Source organism: Siniperca chuatsi, linkage group LG15, assembly GCF_020085105.1.
Source record: "Siniperca chuatsi isolate FFG_IHB_CAS linkage group LG15, ASM2008510v1, whole genome shotgun sequence".
In the NCBI taxonomy this organism is placed as follows: Eukaryota; Metazoa; Chordata; class Actinopteri; order Centrarchiformes; family Sinipercidae; genus Siniperca; species Siniperca chuatsi.
In genome coordinates this window covers 20,697,463-20,720,665 of record NC_058056.1, presented here as the reverse complement: position 1 = coordinate 20,720,665, position 23,203 = coordinate 20,697,463, and the positions used below count along the sequence as shown (strand labels likewise).

General features: G+C 42.5%; 1 protein-coding gene across 3 annotated transcripts in view; it reads right to left on the bottom strand.

Annotated features, from left to right (window-relative positions):
- The window catches only part of LOC122861919 (glutamate receptor ionotropic, NMDA 3B-like), a 103,129-nt gene that overhangs the window by 30,657 nt on the left and 49,269 nt on the right, over positions 1-23,203 (bottom strand). For all 3 annotated transcript variants that reach the window (XM_044166995.1, XM_044166994.1, XM_044166993.1), the window contains exon 2: positions 2,617-3,317. In XM_044166995.1, coding sequence (XP_044022930.1) covers positions 2,617-3,299 — 683 coding nt within the window. In that variant the 5' untranslated portion in view covers positions 3,300-3,317. The remainder of the gene's footprint in view (positions 1-2,616; positions 3,318-23,203) is intronic.

The window sequence follows — 23,203 nt, the reverse complement described above, 5'->3', positions numbered from 1 at the left end:
ATTCTGGACATTCGGAAGAACTACATCAAAAGTGGCTAGTTTCTTTACTCTGGCTTTATCCTCATTGCTCCACTCCTTTGAATCAGAAACAGCTATATTGTGCAGTCTTTGCTCTTGTCCGCCCTCATACCTTCCTCTCTTGCTTATATCTCCAGACAACCTCTTCCCTCCTTGCCTTCTTTGCTCTGTCCCTTGGGCACTGAGCTGTTAATTGCCTTTTCCATGTAGAAGTCTCTCACTTCATTCAGCTTTGTTAGGGCTCTCCAGAGCAATGGCATGTCTGGCTGTTGCAGGGGAGGGATAAGAATCAGGGAGTACACTGGAGGGCATGGAGTCTACCTGGACCGGTGTGAATAGTGCAATAGAACAACCTCTTTTATCAGTCTCTCATAGGCCAGGAACAAAGGTCACTGACACTATATTGTGGTTGACTCCATCATAAACAGTCTATTCTGATAGTCTAGACTATGTCCTAATTGGCCCTCCACAGTAAGGCTGACTTTCCCCAATGTCCTGATGAAGTTTGAGTCAATTTAAAAGCATTACTTATTGTTTTCTTTATTGATAAGACTAAGAGTGTACAGCCACAGTCACAGCTCTGTAAGGCTGTACATAGGCAGTGCTGTTTTGCTAACATCAGCACTCTAATATGCTCACAATGTTAACATGGTGATGTTTAGCAGGTTTAATATTTGCCATGGCTACCATGTTAGTTTAGCGTATTTGCATGCTAAGATTTGCTAGTTATCCCTAAACATAAAGTGCAATTGGAGCTTGATGGAAATTAATTTGGAGGTATTTGGTCATAAACCAAATTGACCTACCTGAGGATGGCACCAGAGGGAAAGTTAAAGGATCACCAAAGTTGTTACAATTCTTTCACAGTGGTACATGAATACCAAATTTCATGGCATGAAATCATGAAATCAATCCATCCAATAGTTGTTGAAATATTTCAGTCTGGACCAAAGTGGTGGACTGACTGACATTGCTATCCATAGAGCCATACTGTTAGTGTGGCTAAAAATGTGCAATTTAATCACATTAAACCTGATAAACTTGTTTTAACTCTAATAATGAATGTCCAATAATATTGCTTTGTAACCCAACTCCCACTCCACTTGTTTTAGCCTCTGGCCCTCCATGCCAAATTCTTTTGGCATCCCAGTGCTCAACTAAACTGCAGAAGGAGGGAACGCTGTGAGAGTCCAGCTTGTGATTATGTGGGTGTTGTTGATGATCACTCTCAGCTGGCAGGCACCGTGTGTGTTCAATATTTGCTGTGGGCCCAGCTCAAACTACAAACCCTTTCCTCACCAGTACCACATGACCACAAAAGTTGGATACATGCTGTTTTATCCATTGCGCTGTTTGAAAAATATCCATGTCAACTGGCAGAGCCGAGATATTTAACTTTGGAGTGAGTATTGTCATGGAGCTTCAGTGCATCACTCAGTATCAGCCACATATGGCTTAAGAGGGGTTGTAATGTATGTGAGTATGAGGTCTTTTTTTCTGTGTACAAAAGTGAGGATTAAGATTTTTCTGCTTTTAGTGAAAGTGTTTATGGTTTAATATGTATTTCTATATGCTTTTTTTCCTGTGTGTGTAAGTGTTATCACAGGCTGCACCTTTACGGAGCCCGTGAAAGCTGTCAGAGGTCCTTTTAAAAGCTGCGGAGATTGAAGCAGCAGCAACAGCAAAGAGAAACAGACAAAACTCTCTGGTCTGTGAATCTGTATGCCATAAAGACCTTCTCCCCACCCCCAGCATGACAGCACTATTCAGAAGGCACCACCCCCATGGTGCAGAGGACAGACAAGGGCAGCAACCGGAGCGTACAGTACCACATGTGGAGCCAGCAACTCCTCACAAAAAATGCCCAAGTGTCACTCAGAAAGCTAACAAGCTTTACAGACATTTACTGGTGTGACCAGAAAAATTTAATTGCAGTTTGTCAGTGTCTTCCATATATTATTGTGATTTAAATGTGTACACTTTTGGGAACTTGGCCAGGAGTCATTTAAAAAAAAAAAACTAGTTGGCCTATTGGCTGCAGGGGTTATGGAGATTATTTGAGGTTCAGCCATGACCAGAGCACTACTAATCCTATGTCGCCTAAAGCAATATAATACATTTTTGGAAGAGGTATAAGTTTCACTATCGTCCACTCAAATCTCTACCAGCTGCAGGGTACTGCCTGGAACTGACCTTGCTCCTGACATTAAGTGCCATAAATTTAATATTGTTCTGTGTTAATTTGTCTTTAAGGGTTCATACTAAATGTGTTAACAATAAGGTATGTGGATTATCCGGTGGTAACAGGGACACTACTGGAAAGAGATGACTGAATTTAAATTAGCTTTTTCAATATTCTCTTCCATTATAGTGGGGTGGAGGTAGAAATCTCAATGGCTGATATCTCAAGATAGCTGTGAGGAAGCTAGGTGAGTGTGAAACATATATATATATTTAGCATCTTTCTAATTTCACTTTAAACCAACATTATTCACATAGGTAGATACTGCTAGAGGTAAATGAGGACATGTTTCTTTGTAATTTGGGTGAACTGACCCCTTTAATTAGTGTGTATATACAATATATGTGTGCATCTACCTGGTCAGATATTGTCCTGAAGAGGGCAGCTCATGTCGGTTTGGTTTGTCATAACAATTCACCATGTTCTGAATCAGTGCCAAGTCCGGCCGCACCATGGTCGCCGCAGTGACCGCACGGCTGATCAGCTGCAAAGCATCCCGGATGTAGAAGCTGATTGGCTTACGGCCTACCTCCCCGTAGGCTAACAGTCCAAGGGGACCTCCTAGAGTGTGGAGCGAATCTGGAGACAAGGGATATCCCATGATCCACTGCAGTGCTGGTACTGATGGAGCGAGGCGCTGAGCGGCCCGCAGGACGGAGGAAAGACACTCGGGGTCAGAGCCCAGGAGGAGAACAGAGGAGATGGGAGAGGGGGAACGCAGGAAATGGGTGGAGAGGATCTTCAAAGCCTCCTCTTCCCTCTGATCCTCCCTCCTCTCCTCGCTGGTCTCCCCCCTTCTATCCCCGCTCCTGGAGATGCGGGTCAGGTTGATGATGTCCCACAAATGCCAGGTAGAGCCGCTGTGCGTCTGCAGGTGAGACAGCAGCCCGTCACCCCCTTCCTCCCACCCAGGGCAGATCACAACTGCTCCTCCCCAGTTGCCTTCCCCCCGGCTTCCTCTGTCCCTGTCCCCTTCTTTCCCCTGCAGGACCGCCAGCAGCAGGCTGCCCAGGGTTGATGGAGGCACACGGGCCGACATCTGCAGGTGGAATCGGTTCTATCAGAGAGGACAGGAAAAAGAAGGTGGAAAAGTTGAAAGAACAAAGAAGAGAGCGCAAAGAAAGACAAAAAAGTGAAGTGAGCGAGTTAGAGGAAAAACATAAAAGTAAAATAATGGGGGAGTGAACAAAAAGGTTGAGAAGAAAGGAAGGAGAGAAAAGAAAAAACAAGATCAAAACAGAGATAAATAGATATAGCCAAACTCCAACACCTCTGGGCTGAATAACATACAATCACATTAAACACAGCTTTTATGAGCGCAAGAGTACTGCAAAACAATCCTTGTTGCTGCAGTAATTCACCACAACACTGATCAGAAACAATCAGTCACATTTGTTCATTATCTCTCACTCTGAATGAGAGGAGTCACGCTGATACAAACAAGGAGTCAATGATTCGCATCTAATCTGCAACATCACAGTTGGCTTGGCAAGACAACAGTAGCATCCACAGTTCATCCAGAAGCCCGCATTTCCAAACCCCACTGAAAACACTGGCTTGTTTCATACTGTTCCAAAATGGATAACACTGTTGTCCTTGAATGCAGCTCACAGATGGACCTTCCCCCTCCTTCCTTTGGGGCTTCTATCCATTTTTCATCCTATCAGTGCTCCAGGCAAGGGGGGGGGGGGACTGCTTTTGTATAGAGAGGCCAAAGTTTAGCTTAACATGACTTAATATTTGCACCATCTCATTGAGCTGAGATAATAGGTATGCACTACACGTTATGCTCATAAACACCCTCTGGCACAATTGCATACACATTTTCAGCATCTTTATAACATATGCAGACACACACACACACACACACACTCACCAAAAACATGCACATACAGAATTTAATTAAATCTGTACATATACTGTAAATCCATGCAGGTATATACAGTATGCAAAGACTTGTGGAATACACACTCACACATGTGTGTCTGAAGATGAGATATCTAAACCCAACTGCAAACCACACACATTCATTCAAATGGAAATATCCCACCCGGGACTACAAAGTACACAGAGCGATCCTCTGCTGAAAGTCCTTGAGTCCCATAAGAGAGAAAGAAAAAAATATTTGACTGAAGTCTGCAAAGACATGAATGAATTAATGCAGCGTATGTATTTATCCTCCTGGGGGAAACTAGGTGATAAGTGAAGTTAGGTCTCTTCGTTTGAACTCAATGGGGGGCCAGAAAGATGGTGGAGGTGGCAGTGGTGGATGGGTAGGGGTTGTTTGGGAGACGGCAGTGGGTACCACAGAGGAATAGAGATAGGAAGGAAGTGCCTACCATAGGTGTGTGTGTGTGTGTGTGTGTGAGCATTGTTCAGCATATTACCGTTAGGAATGAAACTAACATCATGCATATTTTGTCAAAGGAATCACAAAGCCCAAAATGTGACAATAGAAGATTAAAACAGAGCCTCAAGACAGCTGGAGGAAGTATGTAAATCTATATCTGCTCTCATTCTAAGTTGCTCTGGGTAAGATCCGTCTATGCCACCTATCCTTTAAATATTAATGTATGGCTAAATGTTAATGTATGGCTATGATATGTCGCTGAATAAAGTACACATAAAAAATGGCAAAAGCAACAAAAATTTGACATTGGTACAAGTCCAAACAGCAGATGAGTGTGCATCATGCAAAAGCTCTAAATTATGCTCCTAGTGAATACAGCTTGTTAGAAAACCAGAGAAAGAATCTTACTAAATATATCATTGTCAAATTAATTGTAATAATGATCATCTGCGGTACATCCCACAGCTGTGTCAGCTGTTTCGTACCAGCATTATTTCATTATTTCTTTTGCACTGACAATTATGGCTAACTTCTAATTTGCTTGCCTTTTAGAGAGATTCTTTTACAATTTCATTTACATTTGAAGCGTTTAGCCAGCACTCTTATCCAGAGCGACTCACAATGAGCACAACAGTAGAATTACTTCAAGAGTGAGGACGTGAGAATAATAAGAACCAACCGGGGCATGATAGAAGTTGTATTTGTAGTTGCCGCTGTTAGGAGAGAAAGCAAATTAGAGTGAATGGAGGAGGCAGATGTAGGAGCCGTGATGTGATTCTGAAGAGATAAGAAGATATGAGACTTTTAGTGAGTTCCAGCCCATAAGATGGGGAAGCACTCTGCTGTTTTGCCTGAAGGAGGAACGACTTATTCAAAAATTCTACGGGCAATCAAACGTGACAAGCACCAAAGTGGACCCAATGAAAAAAGCACATCACTGGAGTTATTGCCTAATACAACTGCAGTCGCTTCTTGCCTGCTTTTGAGTGTTTTGGCACAATTAATTCCAGTGATATATTAGAGCAATGACTCCCAAGAGAGCATTTTCTGCTGTGCTTATAGGTACAAATGTGATTTACTTTCTAAAAAAAGTTTGTTCAAGGTAATGTACATTAATAATAACACAAAACAATATCAAGTAAGAAAGATCACTAAAAAGCACAAACCTACAGCTCTGTGTATTGGAAATACTATGAATATGTCAACCCTGGGTGTGATTTCAACCAAGAAATCGGTCGGCTGTGTTAGGTTTAGTATTAGGCTCATATTAGGTGTATGCGAGTCATGCGAGTCATGCAAGTCATGCGAACATTGTGTAGTCAACCTTGTTGAGCTGCTGTTGGAATGAGAGAGAGCCTTTACCTCGCAAAGTTACAGTGAAAGATTGCTGCTGTGATAACTTTCCAGAATGGCAAACTTCTGTCTCATAGTGTTATGCTGCTGTACTGTGTTCAGGCATCTGATAAGCCTTCAAACACATTAATCTGTTACTCAAACTGGACTTCCTGGTCTTATTTCATTGTCTCACCAGTACTTTCAGCAACGCACTCCCATCAACTCAACCCATTGCAGGGCTGTTTCTGGTCTGAACGTCTGCTTAAGCTGACTATCTCCAGATTGTTTCATTATGAACCAATCACAAACAACAAAACTTGAAAAGGACGTCTTCGACCGTTTGTGCTGGCCTCTCAGCGGGTCACTTCTTGAGCCTACTGCCAGCCAGCCTCTATTTCTTTCCCTTATTCATTACTCTTTCCTTTTGAACACACGCGCACACTTCATGTTCTCTATGGACACTAATAAAGAGCTGTTTGACACTCATTCTCAAAACAGGCTGAAATGATCCTCAATCAAATAATGACAAAATCCTACATGTAGCAAATTCAAGTAGTTCCGTGTATCAAGAACAATGAAATCCCTACCAGTCATAACTCCAGCTTAATCCAGCATGTCTTAAAAACAAGCTGGCAGGATTAGTGTTTATCCCGTGACACACCAGATATAATGTATGTGTGTGTAATGTATGCGTATATGTCTGCATACTTGCGTGATTGCTTAGGACAGACCTTCAAGTCCACTGGGGCTGTCTGCATGAATTTGTTTGTTTTTGACATCCTGTGCTTTTGCCTTGGGTCGAGCCCAACTTGCAGTTATCGGACATTTAAATTTAAAATGTCATTTTTTTAGCAGACCTTAGGGAACCTGAGTCGAGTTTTGATCTCTAGAGGAATGCAGGCAGTGATTTTTTTATGATGCCACAGTCTAGACAAGATAAAAGGTGGCCGTACTGTGTTGAACTGGAAAGTTTGCCGACTATTGGCAGTTTCTTCTGAAACACAGAAGCATGTATATGTGTGCAGTGTGCAGGGACCAGCTAGACACAAACAGGCTTGATCCTGTCAGCCATGGTGCTGTCTGAGTCCAGCTCTGCTGCTCAGGTCAATCCAGGCCCAAGTTGATGTTTTTCTAAAGTACACAGGTCTTTTTCAGGCTTGGTTAGGAATGTAATGGATGTTTTCTCTAAGCAGCTACACATTTTCAACCTGTACGGACCACCAGTGTGTGTATTTTTGTGTACATGCACTTATCTTTTTTCTATTCTCAGGTAAAAGCTCCATCTGCAAGCATGAGGTTATAAAGACACTGAACTAAGGATGCAAGATAAGCACAGCTAAAAGGAATGTCAGCATTATTCCAGTATAAAATATAAAATCCATACCCCTTCTCACACATCTGCAAATTAGGAGCCTTGAACGGAACCTCTGCCTCTACTTAAAAAATCCAGAGTGCTGTTTGATGCGCTGGCCCGAAGATTTTCAGGTTTTCAAATAAACTGCATGTGCACAAATACATGCAGTAGGCACAAACAAACAAGCACACACAGGCACCAGTGCAAGAACACAGATACAGTACAAACACACCGTGGTGTGAATACTCTAGCATAAATCCAGAGGGATCTTTGGGCAATGTGGAGTAAGCAAACCGACAGGAGTGCGTTGAATCAGAACAGGAGGGAGCAGCTCCCAGTTACTAAGCTCATTCCTTATTTAGGCCTCCATGAGAAAAGCATCAACACTTGGAAGGTGTGCAACCGATAGCACAATGCCAAAAAGAAAAAAAGATTTCACTGTACAAAAAAAGGGACACAGACGAAACAGCAGCAGCAGCTACAGTTTCAGAGCTTATTAAAAGCAAGTAGAGTAAAAAATGTGGAGGGACTTGGGAGCATGTGTGTGTTGGAGGGTTTTGGTGGTTGAGGGAGGCTAAAGAGGCCTAAGATGAAGCTCTGAAAAACTGGGTATCTCCTTTCATCCTTCCTCCACAGCTTCAGGCTAGGGATCTCTTTTACTTGCTGCAGCTTGACTTATTGCGAAAGCTCACTGTAGCCCCGGTCGGGCTTAACATTGCACTCATGAATTGTTTGCATCGAGCAAAGCGCCGGTGGAAAGAGCAAGTTGTTCTCGCTGATACATCCAACGGTGTGGACCTCTGCCTGAGCCTCTGAATGGCTGCTTAGCTTCCTATTCAGTCCAGAGACAAAGCTCATGGTCAGGGCAGCACTCCAAACAACAACACTTCACTGAACACATTCATATTCCACCAGTGCTGTAACCAGGTGAGTTGGCTGTATGTCGGGAGGATGGGAAATCGGAAGAAAGACAGAGAGAGAGGGAAATCGGTGTGTGAATGTGAATATATGTTTGAGATGAAAGATGGAAGAGAAATTGATAGGTGGTTTAATATCCGTATTTGTGAAAGAGGGTAAAAGGTGATCGTTTGCATCTGAATGTGTGTGTGTAGTGGAAAAGATCAAGAGAGACAGAAATGGTAGTGTGCATGTGTCTTGAGGAAGACAGAGAAAGATTTTCTCAGCAGGGTGCAAGTCTCATATTTCAAACACCTGAGATGAAAACTGAGCATATCCTAAACTGAATGTCAGACTAAAATGTCACAGCAGATGTGGGCTCAAATACACTCATAAAATAATCAAAATCCAACCTAAGCAATTTGATTTAACCTGCAGTGCAGAACTGGTTTCCTGTCAAAGGAATAAAACAGGAGCAACTAGCATCATACGCTTGCATTAGCTCATACATAATGAATAAAGAAACTGTTGAATGTGTGTAATTTTTTCTGACTTTTTCTCAGAGTCCTTGATTGAATAAGGCCAGGCAGAGTTGTTTGCATAGTTAATGAAGTAACGCTGAGCAGCGCTCTTTAGGTGACCAGACGGTGGCTAACCGAGCTGTTTGTCAAGCTGTTGTGTAATTGTATGCAAATAGCATTGTTTAAGTTTATCCTAATTTCCTTCTGTCTGTGGGTGACTTTAATCTTACTCAGCCATGCTGCCGGGGACTGGAGCTAAGCTTGGTGGGTGAAAGAGGCTGGTGCTGTTAAGAGACATATGCAGCACAGGCGCAAATGCACACACACCAAAATGCAATAAACACACAGGTAGGGGCAGCAAATTACATTTACGTGCTTATACATGCATGAAAGTATGCCACACACTCACACATGAATGCAAAACACATCTGTGAAGCAATCAGCCACTTAACACAGCAAATGACTATGGTTATCTAAGCATAACAGCCTGTTGGCTCAGAGAAACAGAGTGATAAGCAGTGAGATACGCACTATTAGGCGCCGCCATAGGACTGACCACAGATTGAAAGAGGAGCTAAATCTTGTTTCACAGTTAATAGTTGATGGAGATGGAGCCATGTCTCTCTGATTGTCACCGCTAAATTACATATGCCAAAACCTTGACTCGAACCAATTCCGCCCACCATCTCCTATACAGTGATCGAGCAGAAAAGTATGCAGGAGATTGTGGCCCATGGGGGAGCGCGATAAAACAGCAGGCGAAAAGTGTAAAGCACACTTCGAATTAGGTTTGATTAGAGGGAAATGGTTACTCGTTATTTAGGCTGCTCGTAGCTGTGACAATTCTTTAACTGCTGGAGGTATGAGTGTGTTGAGTCCATTAAACATAAGGACCTTGTTAGTTTCCTTGGTGGTGTAGCAGGTAGGGAGAGGGGGGTTATACAGTAACATCGTAAAAACCCCATTGTAGACCTGAGCGATTGTGGGAAAAACCATAAAAGTCTTGACAGGCCATGTCTCCTCTTTTCCTCCAGGCTCTGAGTTTATGGGAATCATTCCAAATGGGAGAAAAAGCTTAGAGAAAATTTGCTCATTTTGTATATCGACGTCAATCCAACTGTAGCTAGGTGGATGTGTTTGTGAAGTTATGTGAGTAAGAAGATGCATATGTGCATATAAACCATTAGTTTGTCCATGAGTGTGAGAATGTCTGCAAGAGTATTTGTGTGCTGTGTGTGATTGTAACTGTGTATATGTGCGTGTGAGTGTGTAAATGTGAATGCCTGTGATTTACAAACCATTTAATGGAATATTGTTCTCAGCACGGCTCCAAATTAATTTGAATGATCAAGAAACAGAGCACACCAGCATTTTCCCCCCTGGAGCATTGCAAGCGACTGTAGAACTGAGAGAACTAGATGACTGCTGCTGCTCACACACGTACACACACATACCCAGACAGAATGATCACATACTAAAACCTAAAACCAGCCAAGTGCTTTGCGCTTTGTACATTACCCAAGAAGACGTTTTTGCTACCCGACTTCAAGTCATACAGTTCAATCAAATGGCAATCCAGAGGAAATTAATAAAATCCAAGTGCATTTCAAAGTATGCAAATTCTTCTGTCCTAGTCTGTAGTGTTTAGTAAATGAACTAATCCAGTGCAGAGTGTTCACTTTTATTATCATTTGACTTCTGATTTAATGAGCTTCCGCAGGCCAGAGAATGTCCTGATGTCATCAATAATAATCAGATAGAGGAAACAGCAGGGGGGACTGAATGTGCTATTCTGGTCTGGTTAGTCAGGTCTCTAGTCAGCCAATGTTAGTGCTGAGTGCACTGCTAGCATTGTTGAAGGCTGTCATCTCAGCACGCTGCATCGGCGCCTCTTTTGTCAGGAGCTCCTTTGATCCCCTCAGTTGCAGAGATACAAGCCCACAGCAGAAATATGCTGAATGGATTCATGTATCATCCTCCCCCCTACAAACAGCCTCTGGCCCCCTCACTATTTATGATCATAATAGCTGCTGTTATTTATTAAAGAGAGCGATTGTTGTCCTTGCTCTATAGACAATGTTGTTTTCTCTGCCAGAGAGAATAATATTTGTCCTTTTGGTGCGGCCCTGTGTGTGATATGAGGCGGCGTACTGAATGTGATGGTGATTGATTCCTGTGTTGAACAGTGGAGAGAGGTACATAGGAAGGCTAATCTGAGTTATGATTGCCACTGTAATCGCATTTTCTCTCCTGACTCATCCATCTGCTCTACAGTAGCGCATACATGCCGTATTCTGATTACGCCGCACATCTGTCAATAACGAATACTGCACGATGGAGCGGCAACGTGTGCCTGTTCCTTCTTGATTACCTTCCGCTGGTTTTCCATCACCACAATTTTCTAGATCATAACTCTCTCTCCCTTCCCGCAGCCCAGTTTTATCTTCCTCGCTCGCTGACATGCTAAGCTGCTGGAGGTGGCGTCAAGCATTTGCAGTAATCATGCCATCATGTTGGAGGTAAAATAAGTTGTTTTGGGTGTTCTGGGGCTGGTGCAGAGGCTGTCAGGGTAGAAAATAGCCTCTTGCTGGGTTGTAATTCGACCAGCAGGCAGCTGGACCAATGAGACGGCAACATTATTTAGTTATCGGGAGAATGATACCAACAGTTCCCCAAGTGCAGATGCAGAGTGGCGTGATGTCATTAACAGTCAGCCCACAGGGAGTATAGCCGCAAACAGCAAAAACTTCAGGGGGGACACATTTATTCACCCCAGTGGTGAAAGCATGCCATGCCAGTAATGAGGTGTCTAGAGCTTTGGGCACTGGTTGCGTGTCTGAATACGTGTGATATTTCTTAGTCTTCGGGTATGTGTGCATTTTTGTGTGCATTTGTTTTGGTGAGCGTGTATGTGCGGATGTGTGACCAAACAACCTCCTAATGGAAAAGATCCCTTTGCTCCAATCGTGTTGAATACTGAAACTCAGACCAGACTTCCCAGGAGTGAAATAATACAAGTAGAGAGATGGAAGTCATTTAGGGGCAGTGTGTTTGTGCGGGTGTGTGTTGAGTCAAGAGTGGGTGTGTGGGTGGGTGGGTGTGTGTGCGAGGGGGTATGTGTGGGTTCCAGGATGGATGGGCTTGCGGTGAGTAAATGACCTGCCTTGATTCAGCTGAGCTCTCCACCCAGACTCCCTGATATCCCCTTTCATCCATCTCTATAAGAGAGAGATGACTGAGAGGCAGAGAGACTGAGGAGATGAATATGCACAGAATAGAGTGAATGATTTCAAGTGCAAGAGCGAGCATAAAGGGGCTAATTAGAGAAGAGGGAAAAATTTGGGAGCAAGAGCGACGGAGACAGAAGAAGTGAACAAAAAGACTATTAGACTCCAATCTGAATCTGGGGTAATATGTATGACAAACAGCTCCCTGTTCACGCCAGAAGTGCCTCTCTAATGTGACTGTGAGTTCCAGTCGATTGAGGGGCCATTTGGAGTGAGTTGATTTCAGGCACAGATGAGCATGTTGTTTGGTCTCAGCCCACTTCTGGTGCTACATGATCAAACATGCAGTTCTGAACAAGCAGAAGTAGCCACTGCAGAAATAAGCAAAATGTGTAGAAATGAAGAGTTTAATTCCAAAGTGGAGTATCAACCATTTGAAAAGAAATGATGCTTACTCTGAAAATGATTCCAGGCATCAACATGAGGCAGATTTTAGATTAGTGTCATTATAAACATGACTCATTTGAATACCTTTTTTCTTAGTAAATAGTTTTGCTTACTAGATGAATATATAGCATTTTGAAGGAAATTAAATCCAGCAGTAAAATGTCCTTGTGGTGTGCTTTTGCTGTACCAACCCAATCCGCTGTCCCCATTACCCCACCCACCCTCAGGGGAATCGCTTTGAGATTTCTGATTTGTTCTCAGCTTCAACTTTGGTTTTCTGTAAAAGGATCGAGAAAATGGTTCAGAGAAAGTAATTTCAAAGGACATGAGCTCTGTATTAGAGAACCGCGGATAAGGACATGGATACAGATGCAGATAGAAACAAATGCAAGCTGTATGGCTCCACTGAAACCGTTGCTACTGAGGCACTGCAGAAAGAAACGTTTAAAGGAAAATTCTAACTTGTTTTTGTAGTTTTGACCAGTTACGATACCGTTGTCAAAGTAATTGCTGAGATGCGGACATCTCTACTACGAAGTCGGATGTGGAGGTTGTAAATTGGAAAGTTACCGCACATGAAATGTCTGTAACAATCCCTCATTGCAATAGAAAACTATGTGACTTCATAATAATAGGTCAAAGTAAACCCATGAAGTTTGTCTGTAAACTGTTGATGGATAGTTTGGACACTTTGGGTAATAATTTTACCATTTGCTTTTGTTTTCTCTTTCAAATAAGTTTGGCTAACCTGCCGTTTTTTTTAAAACCATTATGATCATCTGACTGCTTATGTTTCATGCCCCATTCCATGTTCCCAGATCTCAGCAATTAACTTGGAACTAACTTGCAATGGAATGATTATCGATAGCAATAACGGCCAAAACTATGAAAAGTCCCAGGTTTCCCTTTAAGACTAGGCTCTCCTTCACTGGCTTTCCCATCCAGACACATGGGCAAACATAAGGCACATGCCCGCATAAATTTATTGCATCTGGGCCTGTCATTAGCTCAGTCTGCCAATAAACTGTGAATAAACTGGGCTAATGTTGTTCTAATGAATAAGTATTACTTAGTGGCTGCTGCAGCACTAATTCAAGATAGATCTAGAAGTTTTTCTACAACAGCTACCATTGTAATATATATATTTAAACTTGTATTTATCCAGGGATGATTTGCTGAGCATGCTGATCATGCATGTTATTTAACAGCAATGCACTGGTTTACACTTTTACATTTATACACAGTCATGTTCAGAGAGCTGCACAGCACAGCTAACCTTGACTGGAGTAAGTGCCTTGCTCAAGGACAATACAGTGGACATTTATAAGGGTCGGGAAAGTGTGCATTCACTCACATTCATTCACACCAATATAGATTCAAACCAGTGACCTTGACTGCCAGCTGTTTGCCCTGTAAGCTGCTACATTATGATTATGCATCCCTCACACTATGTTTTTCATCAGAGCCTAAACTACAAAACATAAACAACAGCACTGCAGCTGTCAAATACAGATTTCAAAATGCAGTAAATATTTCTCAAGAGGAAAATATTTTGTCCCGTTTCCTTGGATAATCGTAAACAGTCATATATTTGCAGGTTGCTTGACTATTCATCCAAACAGAGGGAGGAGTACAGTTCACTCACGGCTTATGTTGATCTCAGGGTCAAACCTCTCTAGAATAAGGTTCACCTGCATGCAGAAAGCTATTGCAAACGCTGTGATGTTGTTAAGAAACAAGTGTTATGTTTTCTATTGGAAAACAAAGTTGGTCGAATGCCCCAGTGGTTACAGATACTATCAGATAACCAAAGTACAAAATTTCAGGTGTTTGCAACCATAGTTTTATGTGTATTTATCCTACTTCCTCCAAAGAGCAAAGGAGTATATCCCTACCTGCTCATTCACAGTTTTAACAGTAAGTCACACCAGATTTGTGTACCATCTAAATACATAAATGGTGAATGTAGCTGATATGTTGAACAGGATAATACATAGTCTCTCTGCTCACTTAAGGAACCCATTAAATAAACAAGGGTTTTTTTTCAGGGCTAAAGTGGTGTACTTAACATACTCTGGGGGGATGATACAGATTTTCAAAATCTCAAGTAGTATTACAAGAACTTTGCACTTAACATAGCCCCTGAGCCCCTTTTTCCTTGTAAATATGCCATTAGTCATTTTAATGACTCGTCCTCCATACAGAGGTCTAATTGTTTGCAGCAACCTCTCCCTTCAGATGTAACCTTTAAGCAACCTTAAAGAGGCGCGTGCATGGGTTTATTTACAAGACAAAAACATACTATTGTTTCATTTCTATGCATAACACCAGCATCAAACATGCAAGCGCATAAGAATATGTCAGTACTGCCTCTTAAATTTTGACCTCTTATTACATCCAGCCCTGTTCATTGGTACTGTGGTAACTAATGCATATATCACGGACAGAGCCAATTAACCAACAAAACAAAACATCACTGTTCTTATTTCCTACAGACAGTCAATGTTTCTTAAATTCATGTTTACTTGCTTGCTAAGTATATTACGGCATTACTGCCACCTGTTGATCAGTGGAATAGTGTGAAACCAATGGCAGGACTGTGTATCACATCACCCGTGTCCATATGAGCATACATGTGCATCCTTGTGCGTGTGCATGAAACAAAACGGGGACCCACTCATAAAAAGACCGCTCCATAGGGCTAATAGGGATCAAAAACTCCACAGCGTACCTTTAAAAAGTAGTCATTTTAACCCAAAGCACGATGTTTCCCTAACCTAAACGAACTAGTTATTTGAACCCAACCATGATCTTTCCCTAACCCTTACCAAATAGTTTTTTAACCATAGCGTTGTAAGTTTTTGCAACAATGATTTGTGACGGTTTTGTAATGCACTGACAAATGGCTGCATAAACCAGCTTCATTATATTTTGCCTCAAACCCCACAAACCAACTAGTACTCCTAATACCACCCTGTACCTGGTTTGGTGTGTGTCAATTTGTTTTGGTAATTTATCTAAGCACAAATGTATTTAGAAATATGTAAGCACAATATCAACTTATTAATAAAGGTATTAAAATCATTAAAAAGAAAATTAAATAATTAAAAAGATTTTCACATAGAGGCCCTCAACAAAAAAGGGCATCAAGACTGGAAAAAATTCAGGGGACACTTCAAGACCTTTATCATTTCAGTTTATAGTGTTCATTAGTAGTGCAAACCAAACAAATTTGCCATCAGGGTGATTACATAGTTTGTGGCAATCTGACTAACAGTTACCTAGGGCATTTAGAGACCCTGGAGTTCTGGGGGGCCCATGGTTCCAGCCTTGATCATGGACTAAACTCTGGTCTTCATTCAAATAACAATTCATAATTGATATCTTAGCCAATAAGCATATTTGTGAGTGGATTTTGTACAGGGAGACTCCAGTTAATTTTGCAGTTTCTCTTTACTGAGATACCGTTTTGGAAGGCTGAGTTGCATCTAGAAAACACAGAGAATGTTCTGGCAGAATCCAAATAATTCTAAGCCAAAGGGACTTTAAGATATATATGTACAAATGCAATCACTATACCATTGTTGGGCATTTGGCCTCTTCCCTTTGAGCTACAGAAAAATTAAGTCACTAATCTGGCTCTCTGTTACCTCAGTTTCAGTATTAATTGCTGCATCAAAGAAACGGGGCAAATCTCTGCACTAGGTCCTAATCACTTATCTGCCATTAGTGCTTCTAGCCAGGGGGTATAATTGGAGCAGTTCATAGTTGTGGAAAATAACATGGTCTTATCATCAACAAAGGCGCAAGGGTGGCCCACTTAGAGCGAAGCAACTACGTGGTGCCAAATGTTGAATGTACATGTGTTAGCTGTGTGTAAAATGATGTGCCCGGGTGTCCATGCACGGATGATAAAACACAGGTCTTTGATGTTTGTGTGAGTGTATGATAGGGTATAAACACTCTTTGTGGAAGTGTGTGTTTCTGTACTGATGTGTATGCTAAAAGGCAACAGACATATCCAGAAACAAAGTCAGCCAGTGATAAGACCCAGACTCGCCTCAGAGCCAGAGACCTAGTCCCTCTCTTGACAAAACCCAGTGATAATTACAGCTCTGCGGCTCAAAGCTGAAGCGTATAAAAAGAAAAGGGAAAAAGAGAAGGCAATAATCTTTCTGTACATGGCAGCTCAGAGTTTAACACTCTACAAAGTCACCTCCAATTTAGATTCATAAAAAAGATTGCATGCGTCAGATCTTCCTAAGTACTGGGATTTTTAGGAGCCAAACTTAATTTCCTTAGTTGGCAAACACCTCTGCAATGTGAGATCTTTCAATTAGAAGGAGCAGCTGTGAGTCTGTATGATTTGTGTGTGTATGTGTGTGTGGTAGGCATAGGTCAGCGACGTTACTGTGGTCTACAATGACATTTGACCCTATCATGTTCTAACTGAATGGAAAGCAATATCCACTGATCTGTGAATGTCCTCCCTCCCTCTCAGCTGCATTTTCAGTCTCAATTAATATGAAGAGCTGCATTCCGAGTGTTGATTGATGTTGATTGAAACATGTAAAGGGCATCAAAGAGCAATGAGAAGTGGCTTATCGGCCCACACACACACACACACACATCGGGCTATGCAAATTGTCTTCACTGTGTGTATATGTCTGTCAGCTTGTGTGCATGCCTGCATGTGCGTCCCCTTCCACTCAGTATGCCTGAGGAGGAACACATAATTTACAAAATATCACAGATAATCGTGTTGAGATTAACGATCTCATTTTGATTAATGCTTAATGTTTAATTAACTCAACTTTAGGTCTTCGGCTTGTCAGAGGTTCCCCTGCATAGCAAATAGGCTTCTTGCTCAGTATCAGGTACACCATGGGCACGAGTGTGCATGCCGGTGAGAAAGTGGGACAGATAAATTTCATATTAATCTCCCTGGGATGATATTTGTGGGCTGCCAGAAGCAATGAATAATTAATATTACCCATACAAAATGAAGAATAACAAAATAATAAATAGCACATAGCAGAATGTGTGTGTGTTTGTATGTACAGTAGGTTTGAGATTGCGTGTGTGTGCGCCACATGTGCATTCCTCTTAAAAACATACGCAATGTCTCTGCTACCCATATTGTCCATGTGTGTGCTGCAAGTGCTGAAATGCTGTCTAATATGATCCATATACCATAAAAGTGGGAGCACTTCTGAGTGTGTATCCACATGCCAAAGCAGGGGAGATTATGCCAACACTGTGTATAGTATGCATGAGCATGTGTGAGCGCATATTATGACGACGATTATACGCTCCTCTTTTTATCTAAGACATTTCTTTGAAGCTTAGGTTGGTGTACAAGACAAAGAAACCGTGAAATTGACATCCAATCCTGTTGGCCGGACCACATCCACATCCACATGAACCACTTAAACAGTCCTGGGCACAGAATGTGAGCCTATATAGTAATAATTCATCAATATAAAATCTCTGCTTTTCAATATGTGTTACATTTTGTAGCCAGGATATGAAAGCCTACAGTGTCTAGAACATTTTTTTCCCTCCTGTCTCTCAGCCCCTCCTCCTCCTGCTTCCTTCTCCCGGCTGGCATACCCTGCGCCAGTCTGATAACGTGATTTCACGCAAAAGTGAAATCCTCCTCGTGTCTGATGTATGTATCTCTCTCTCAATCCCCATCCACCCCCAACATCCACCCTTCCTCTTCATTCACACCCCCATCACCCCACCTGACATTTATAGGAAGGCTGCTCAAAGGGAAAAGTTGCGTTGTGGCTTTGGCAGGTCGGTGTATGTGTGTGTGTAGAGTGTGGAGAGAAGGTGGAGAAGAAATCAATGTCTTTGGCAGGTGTGTCCCCGTATTTAAGAAAGACTGAAAGCAAGAAAGAGGTAGCAAGGAAGAGAGGGGAGGAAGAGTCATTGGCAGGTACGCATGTGTCTCAGAGGTAAATGGGAGCTCTGAAGGGTAGTGCAGCATTTGGGAGTATGTTTAATTTCAGATTAAGCATCTGACAGATGAGGGAGAAAGCGAGAGTAAGAAAGAGAGAGAGAGAGAGAGAGTGTGTGTGTGTGTGTGTGTGTGTGTGTGTGTGTGTGTGTGTGTGTGTAAAACTACACCCTTAAGAGAGATAGAGAGAATGAGTTTTTGAAAGATAGCCAAGAGATAAAATGACATTTACGGATCAGAACTTCACACATCTTCCATTTGTGAACATCAGGCAGCCTGTCCTTTCCTTGGGACCGATCTGTCACCTCAGCTGGGCCCCTGCGCTTGGAAAAAAACATGCAGATGGAAATGATGTGCTCTCAAGAAAAAAGGTTCTACAAAGTACCAATTTTTCTGACTTATAGAAAAGCAGGGGTATTTTTGTTCCCACAAAGGGCGATTTCAGAAAAGTTTCTTTCTTTTCCACTGTAAATTTTTCCAGGGAACATCAACCAACCATGCACGAGCTTTGTCATATTCAGTCTACTTCACATTCAGAGTTTGGCACTTTCACACCAGTCCTCTTCCATCCTCCACCAGTTTGCTTAAGAAGCACCTTATACTGTACTCTCCCCACATTTTCCCAGCAGCAACCATCCAATCCGAACCTGCTTCTCTGACCTCAAGGCTACTACACCCACTTCTTTACGGAAGCATGAGCAAATCGATCTACATAGGAGTTTTATGGGACTAGGACTGGTATGGGATCCTTTCAGAGAGTGTGAAATGTTTTGAATGAAATATGAGAACTCCGGAATCGGCACCACTGGTTCATTTTCTGTTTGGGTGCAAAAACATGGAGTTACTGGAGAGTTACTATTGAGCATAATCCACCATTTTCTGCTTGAGACGTGGGGTGACCAACTTGCCTGTCACACATACAAACTGTGTGCATGACACTACACACGAGAATGAAGAATCGACAGAGGAAGCAAAAGCATAACGGACAAACGTCCTTTGGCTGCACCCACAAAAGCCTCTCTACTGGCTGATCTGTAGCCATTTTGGACACATTTTAAATGGATCAAGAGAGGGTCATGTTAACAGCTATGGTCCCTTTTATTTTAGTATAACTCTGTATGATACAAAACTGTGTAACAACAGCCCACTTCGCTCATTGTTTTAAGCAGTTATTTGGCTTGAATTTCTCCTGACAATTATGGCCACAGATCTTATGATATGTCTCAGCGAACAAAGGTGTGGATTTGTGAGTTTAGATGTTAGTTTGTGTGATATGGTGGTTTGTGGTAAAATCTCATGATTTATATTTCTTTTTAGTATATCCTTTGTTTGGTAATGGCCTAGAAGATCAATCAATTGATCAATTTATCATCAGTCAGGTATCAGCCAAAAGCAGAAAGTTTGCTTAGATTTACAGTTCTTGAGTTTTTGAGAATTCAATGTTTTGAGTCCTTCTCCAAAGTAGTTATAAAAAATGGCCAACCATGCAGGATAGAGAGAGAGAGAGAGAGAGAGAGAGAGAGAGAGAGAGAGAGAGAGAGAGAGAGAGAGAGAGAGAGAGAGAGTGAGAGTGAGAGATAGGTGTTTTTCTATTCATGCCAAAACACAACTGCAGATAATAATATCATTCATCAATCCTGCAATCATGAGAATTTCTGCCTAAGTGAACGTCTGGCGGTCAGGTTTTACAAGCCAGTGAGAAGGTAGCAGCGGACTAAAAATAGCCCTGCAGCAGGGTCTCATAAATGGGAAGGAGAAACAGTAAAGGGGAACGAAAAGAAAAACACGCACATAGCCAAGTGGTGATTTCATTTCCCTACCTGTCATAGCGCAGCTAAATAACTCTGGCCAGGGTATTACAAGCTCTGGGCTCGATGGCTCTGAACAGCAATCCCATACAGGTGGGAAATGAGTAGGAGGAAAAGAGGGGGAAGGAAAGCGATAAGGGGGAAAGAAAGGGCGAGAGAGGTAAAAACAAGAATGGAGAGTAGGCGAGATGGATAGACCAAAAAGTAGAAGGTGAAGAGGGGAGAAGAAGTGAAAGTGAAAAAGAGGCAGAGAAAGGCGTAAGGAAATGGAGAGGAACAGGAGTGAGATGGAGAATCAGAGAGGGGAGAAGACAAGTCATAAGAAAAAGAAGGATGGAAATGGGACAAGGAATCGGAATGGCTGAAAGAACAGGAGGACGTCCTGCTGTGTGAGCACACAGACACACACAACACATACACACACACAAATGTTTGTTTCACTATCCCTGTGGGGGACAGTTATTGACATAATGCTTTCCTAACCTTAACCTAATTGTAACCTGTACCCTAAAACCAAGTCTTAACCCTCAAAAAGCAGTCTCTACCCATGGGGACCTCAATGTTTGACCCCACGGTGACACAAGTCCCCATGGGTTAGTGTGCATTCAGGTTAAGGTCCCCACCGGCATATAAGAACATGAAACACACACACACAGAGAGTGCATCCCAGTGAGGTAGACTCCGACAGATGGAATTACACACTCCTATAAATCTGTAACTGTCCTGGAACACACACAAAGGCGACAGTTGACTTTCTGAAGCGAGAGTTCTCTGGGCAAGGTTACTTCCTCAGCAAGTTTACACTCTCTATCTCACTCTCTCACCCTCACACACACTCTGACACACACACACACACACACACACACACACACAGAAAGAGATAGAGAGAGAAACAGAGAGATAGAAATATTCTTTTAGTGATTCAAATCTGTACCATATTGCACAGTATGTGAGAAATTGGGAGGGAGAGGTGGAGAATAAAAGGTGTGGGAGGGGATACAAGGGAGAGAGAGAGAGTGCACAGCAGAGACAATGACCACGAGAAAAAAAAAAGAGGAAATGTTCGTTTTTGTATTTGTGCCAAAGAAGAGCAGGGACAGGATACGGTTTGCTAATAAATGACAGCATTAGAGTGACCGTCATTAAAATCTGTGCATACAATTGGAAGTGCAGGTATTATACTTAAGGTATCCTGGCTTTTCAGCCAGGATAAGAGTGCATGATCTGAGTATATTTAGGCTTCAAGGACACTTGATTTAAGTCATAAAAATGAAAGATGACTTTTTGGAACGGAGTCACTGCGGAATCTCTCCCTCATCCCTCCCTCCCCTCCTGACTCCATCCTTCTCTTTTTCCCCTCTCCCTCTCTCCTTTGCGGACGCTTTTTCCTGCCAAAACAGTGCCTTCGCCCCTAACCCTCAGAGGTAGAGGCAGGGATAATTGAAAAAGTTCTCACACTGGGAGTTAAGTAAAGCAGATAAGGGGAGAAGTTGGAGTGAGCGAAAAATGTTTGCTGCACAACAAATGTAAAGGATGAATGTGCTTGGTCGATGAGAGTGTTTGCAGGGAGACAGTAGGAATCTGTCCTGAGTGAAAGAGAGAGAAAAAAAGAGAGTAAGTAATAATAGGAGTTTGTGTGCGGTATCAAGGGAGGGAGAGAAAGAGAGAATGAAAGCTTCATCTTATCTACTTTAGCCATCGCTACTGTCCACTGGCTCTGAGTATAATACCCACTTATGCAAATACGCCCACATCTCTGCTCCCCTGATACTGTGGAAGCTCAAACAATACTTTAACAGTGTGTGATGTAGTGTGGGCTTTTGTGTAAATGTTTCTACGTGTATGTGTGCTCGGCTCCATGCACCTCCTGGGTCTGTGTTTAGTTATTTGGATGTTGTGTGTGCAGGAAAATGCTGTGCCAGGAAAGACACCAGCATCCCCAACCCTCTCTCTGCCCATCCCTCCAGCCATCCATCCACGCCTTGCTTCCCGTCATTCCTCATTCCCTCTCCCTGCCTCCAAGCTTTCCTCCCGGCTGACATCCCACTCCCCGTCTCTTTCTTTTCCCTTCCATCTTTCTTCCCTCCGTCCCTCCTACCTCTCCATTCCTCCCCTCCCAACCTCTCTGCCCTCTTCTCCCCCTCCTCTCCCCTTCCCTCCTTCTGTCACTGCCTTTGTCTTTTCACGGCCACCTCAAATGGCTTCAGATCAATCAAAGGCACTCAACGGAGTTTGTTAGCGAGCCACTGTTGTGGGAGAATGAAGCCATGCACCCAGGGGTCTGCCGCCCTTATAATTAAATAGCTGGAGGACTGAATGCTTTCCTCCCGAGGACCTCCTGCACTCTCCGCTGACAATCTACCTCCAAGCGATTTGTGCTGCTGCAAAACTAATCACTTAGGCTTGTGCAATCTCAGGCATACTATAGAGATAAAACTAGCAATATTATTAGGTTTTTGGAAAATATCCACCGTTAATAAATGCTCTTGGAGAAGCAGCTGATGCTGATTGGAAAGCAGGGTTAACCCACTGGTTGCCTGGAGAATGGAGGTAGGTATGCTGATGAAATCAGCAGTTGATGGGATGGACAGCTGTCAATCACAAGCTGATTTATGTAAAGCAGGAAAATAAGTTTTGCGTGAAGCGATCAATATCTCATCTTTTAAGTGCCAGCAAGGAATTACAACTAACCAGCAATCCTTATGCTGTATGACCTACAGTACACGCACACGTACATGCATGCTATTTAACGAGGCTGGGTCCAACAAAATTTGATTAAACCTGAATCCAGAACTGAATTGGATTATTAAATGTGAATGCTTTTTTCCCGATGAAATATATTTAGGTTTAGCTTTCAACTATTTGAACTAAGTTGTAAATATCGTAAGAAACAACAATGGATCAAATTACTTAGTGAAAAGTGTTGCTCATAGTGACAAACATGGAGAATGATCACTTAAGTCTGCAATATCCCTCAGTTCTACAGTTAAGTCTGGGAGTGACTGTCGCTGAAATGTCCAAAGCAATGACTGCTGTGCT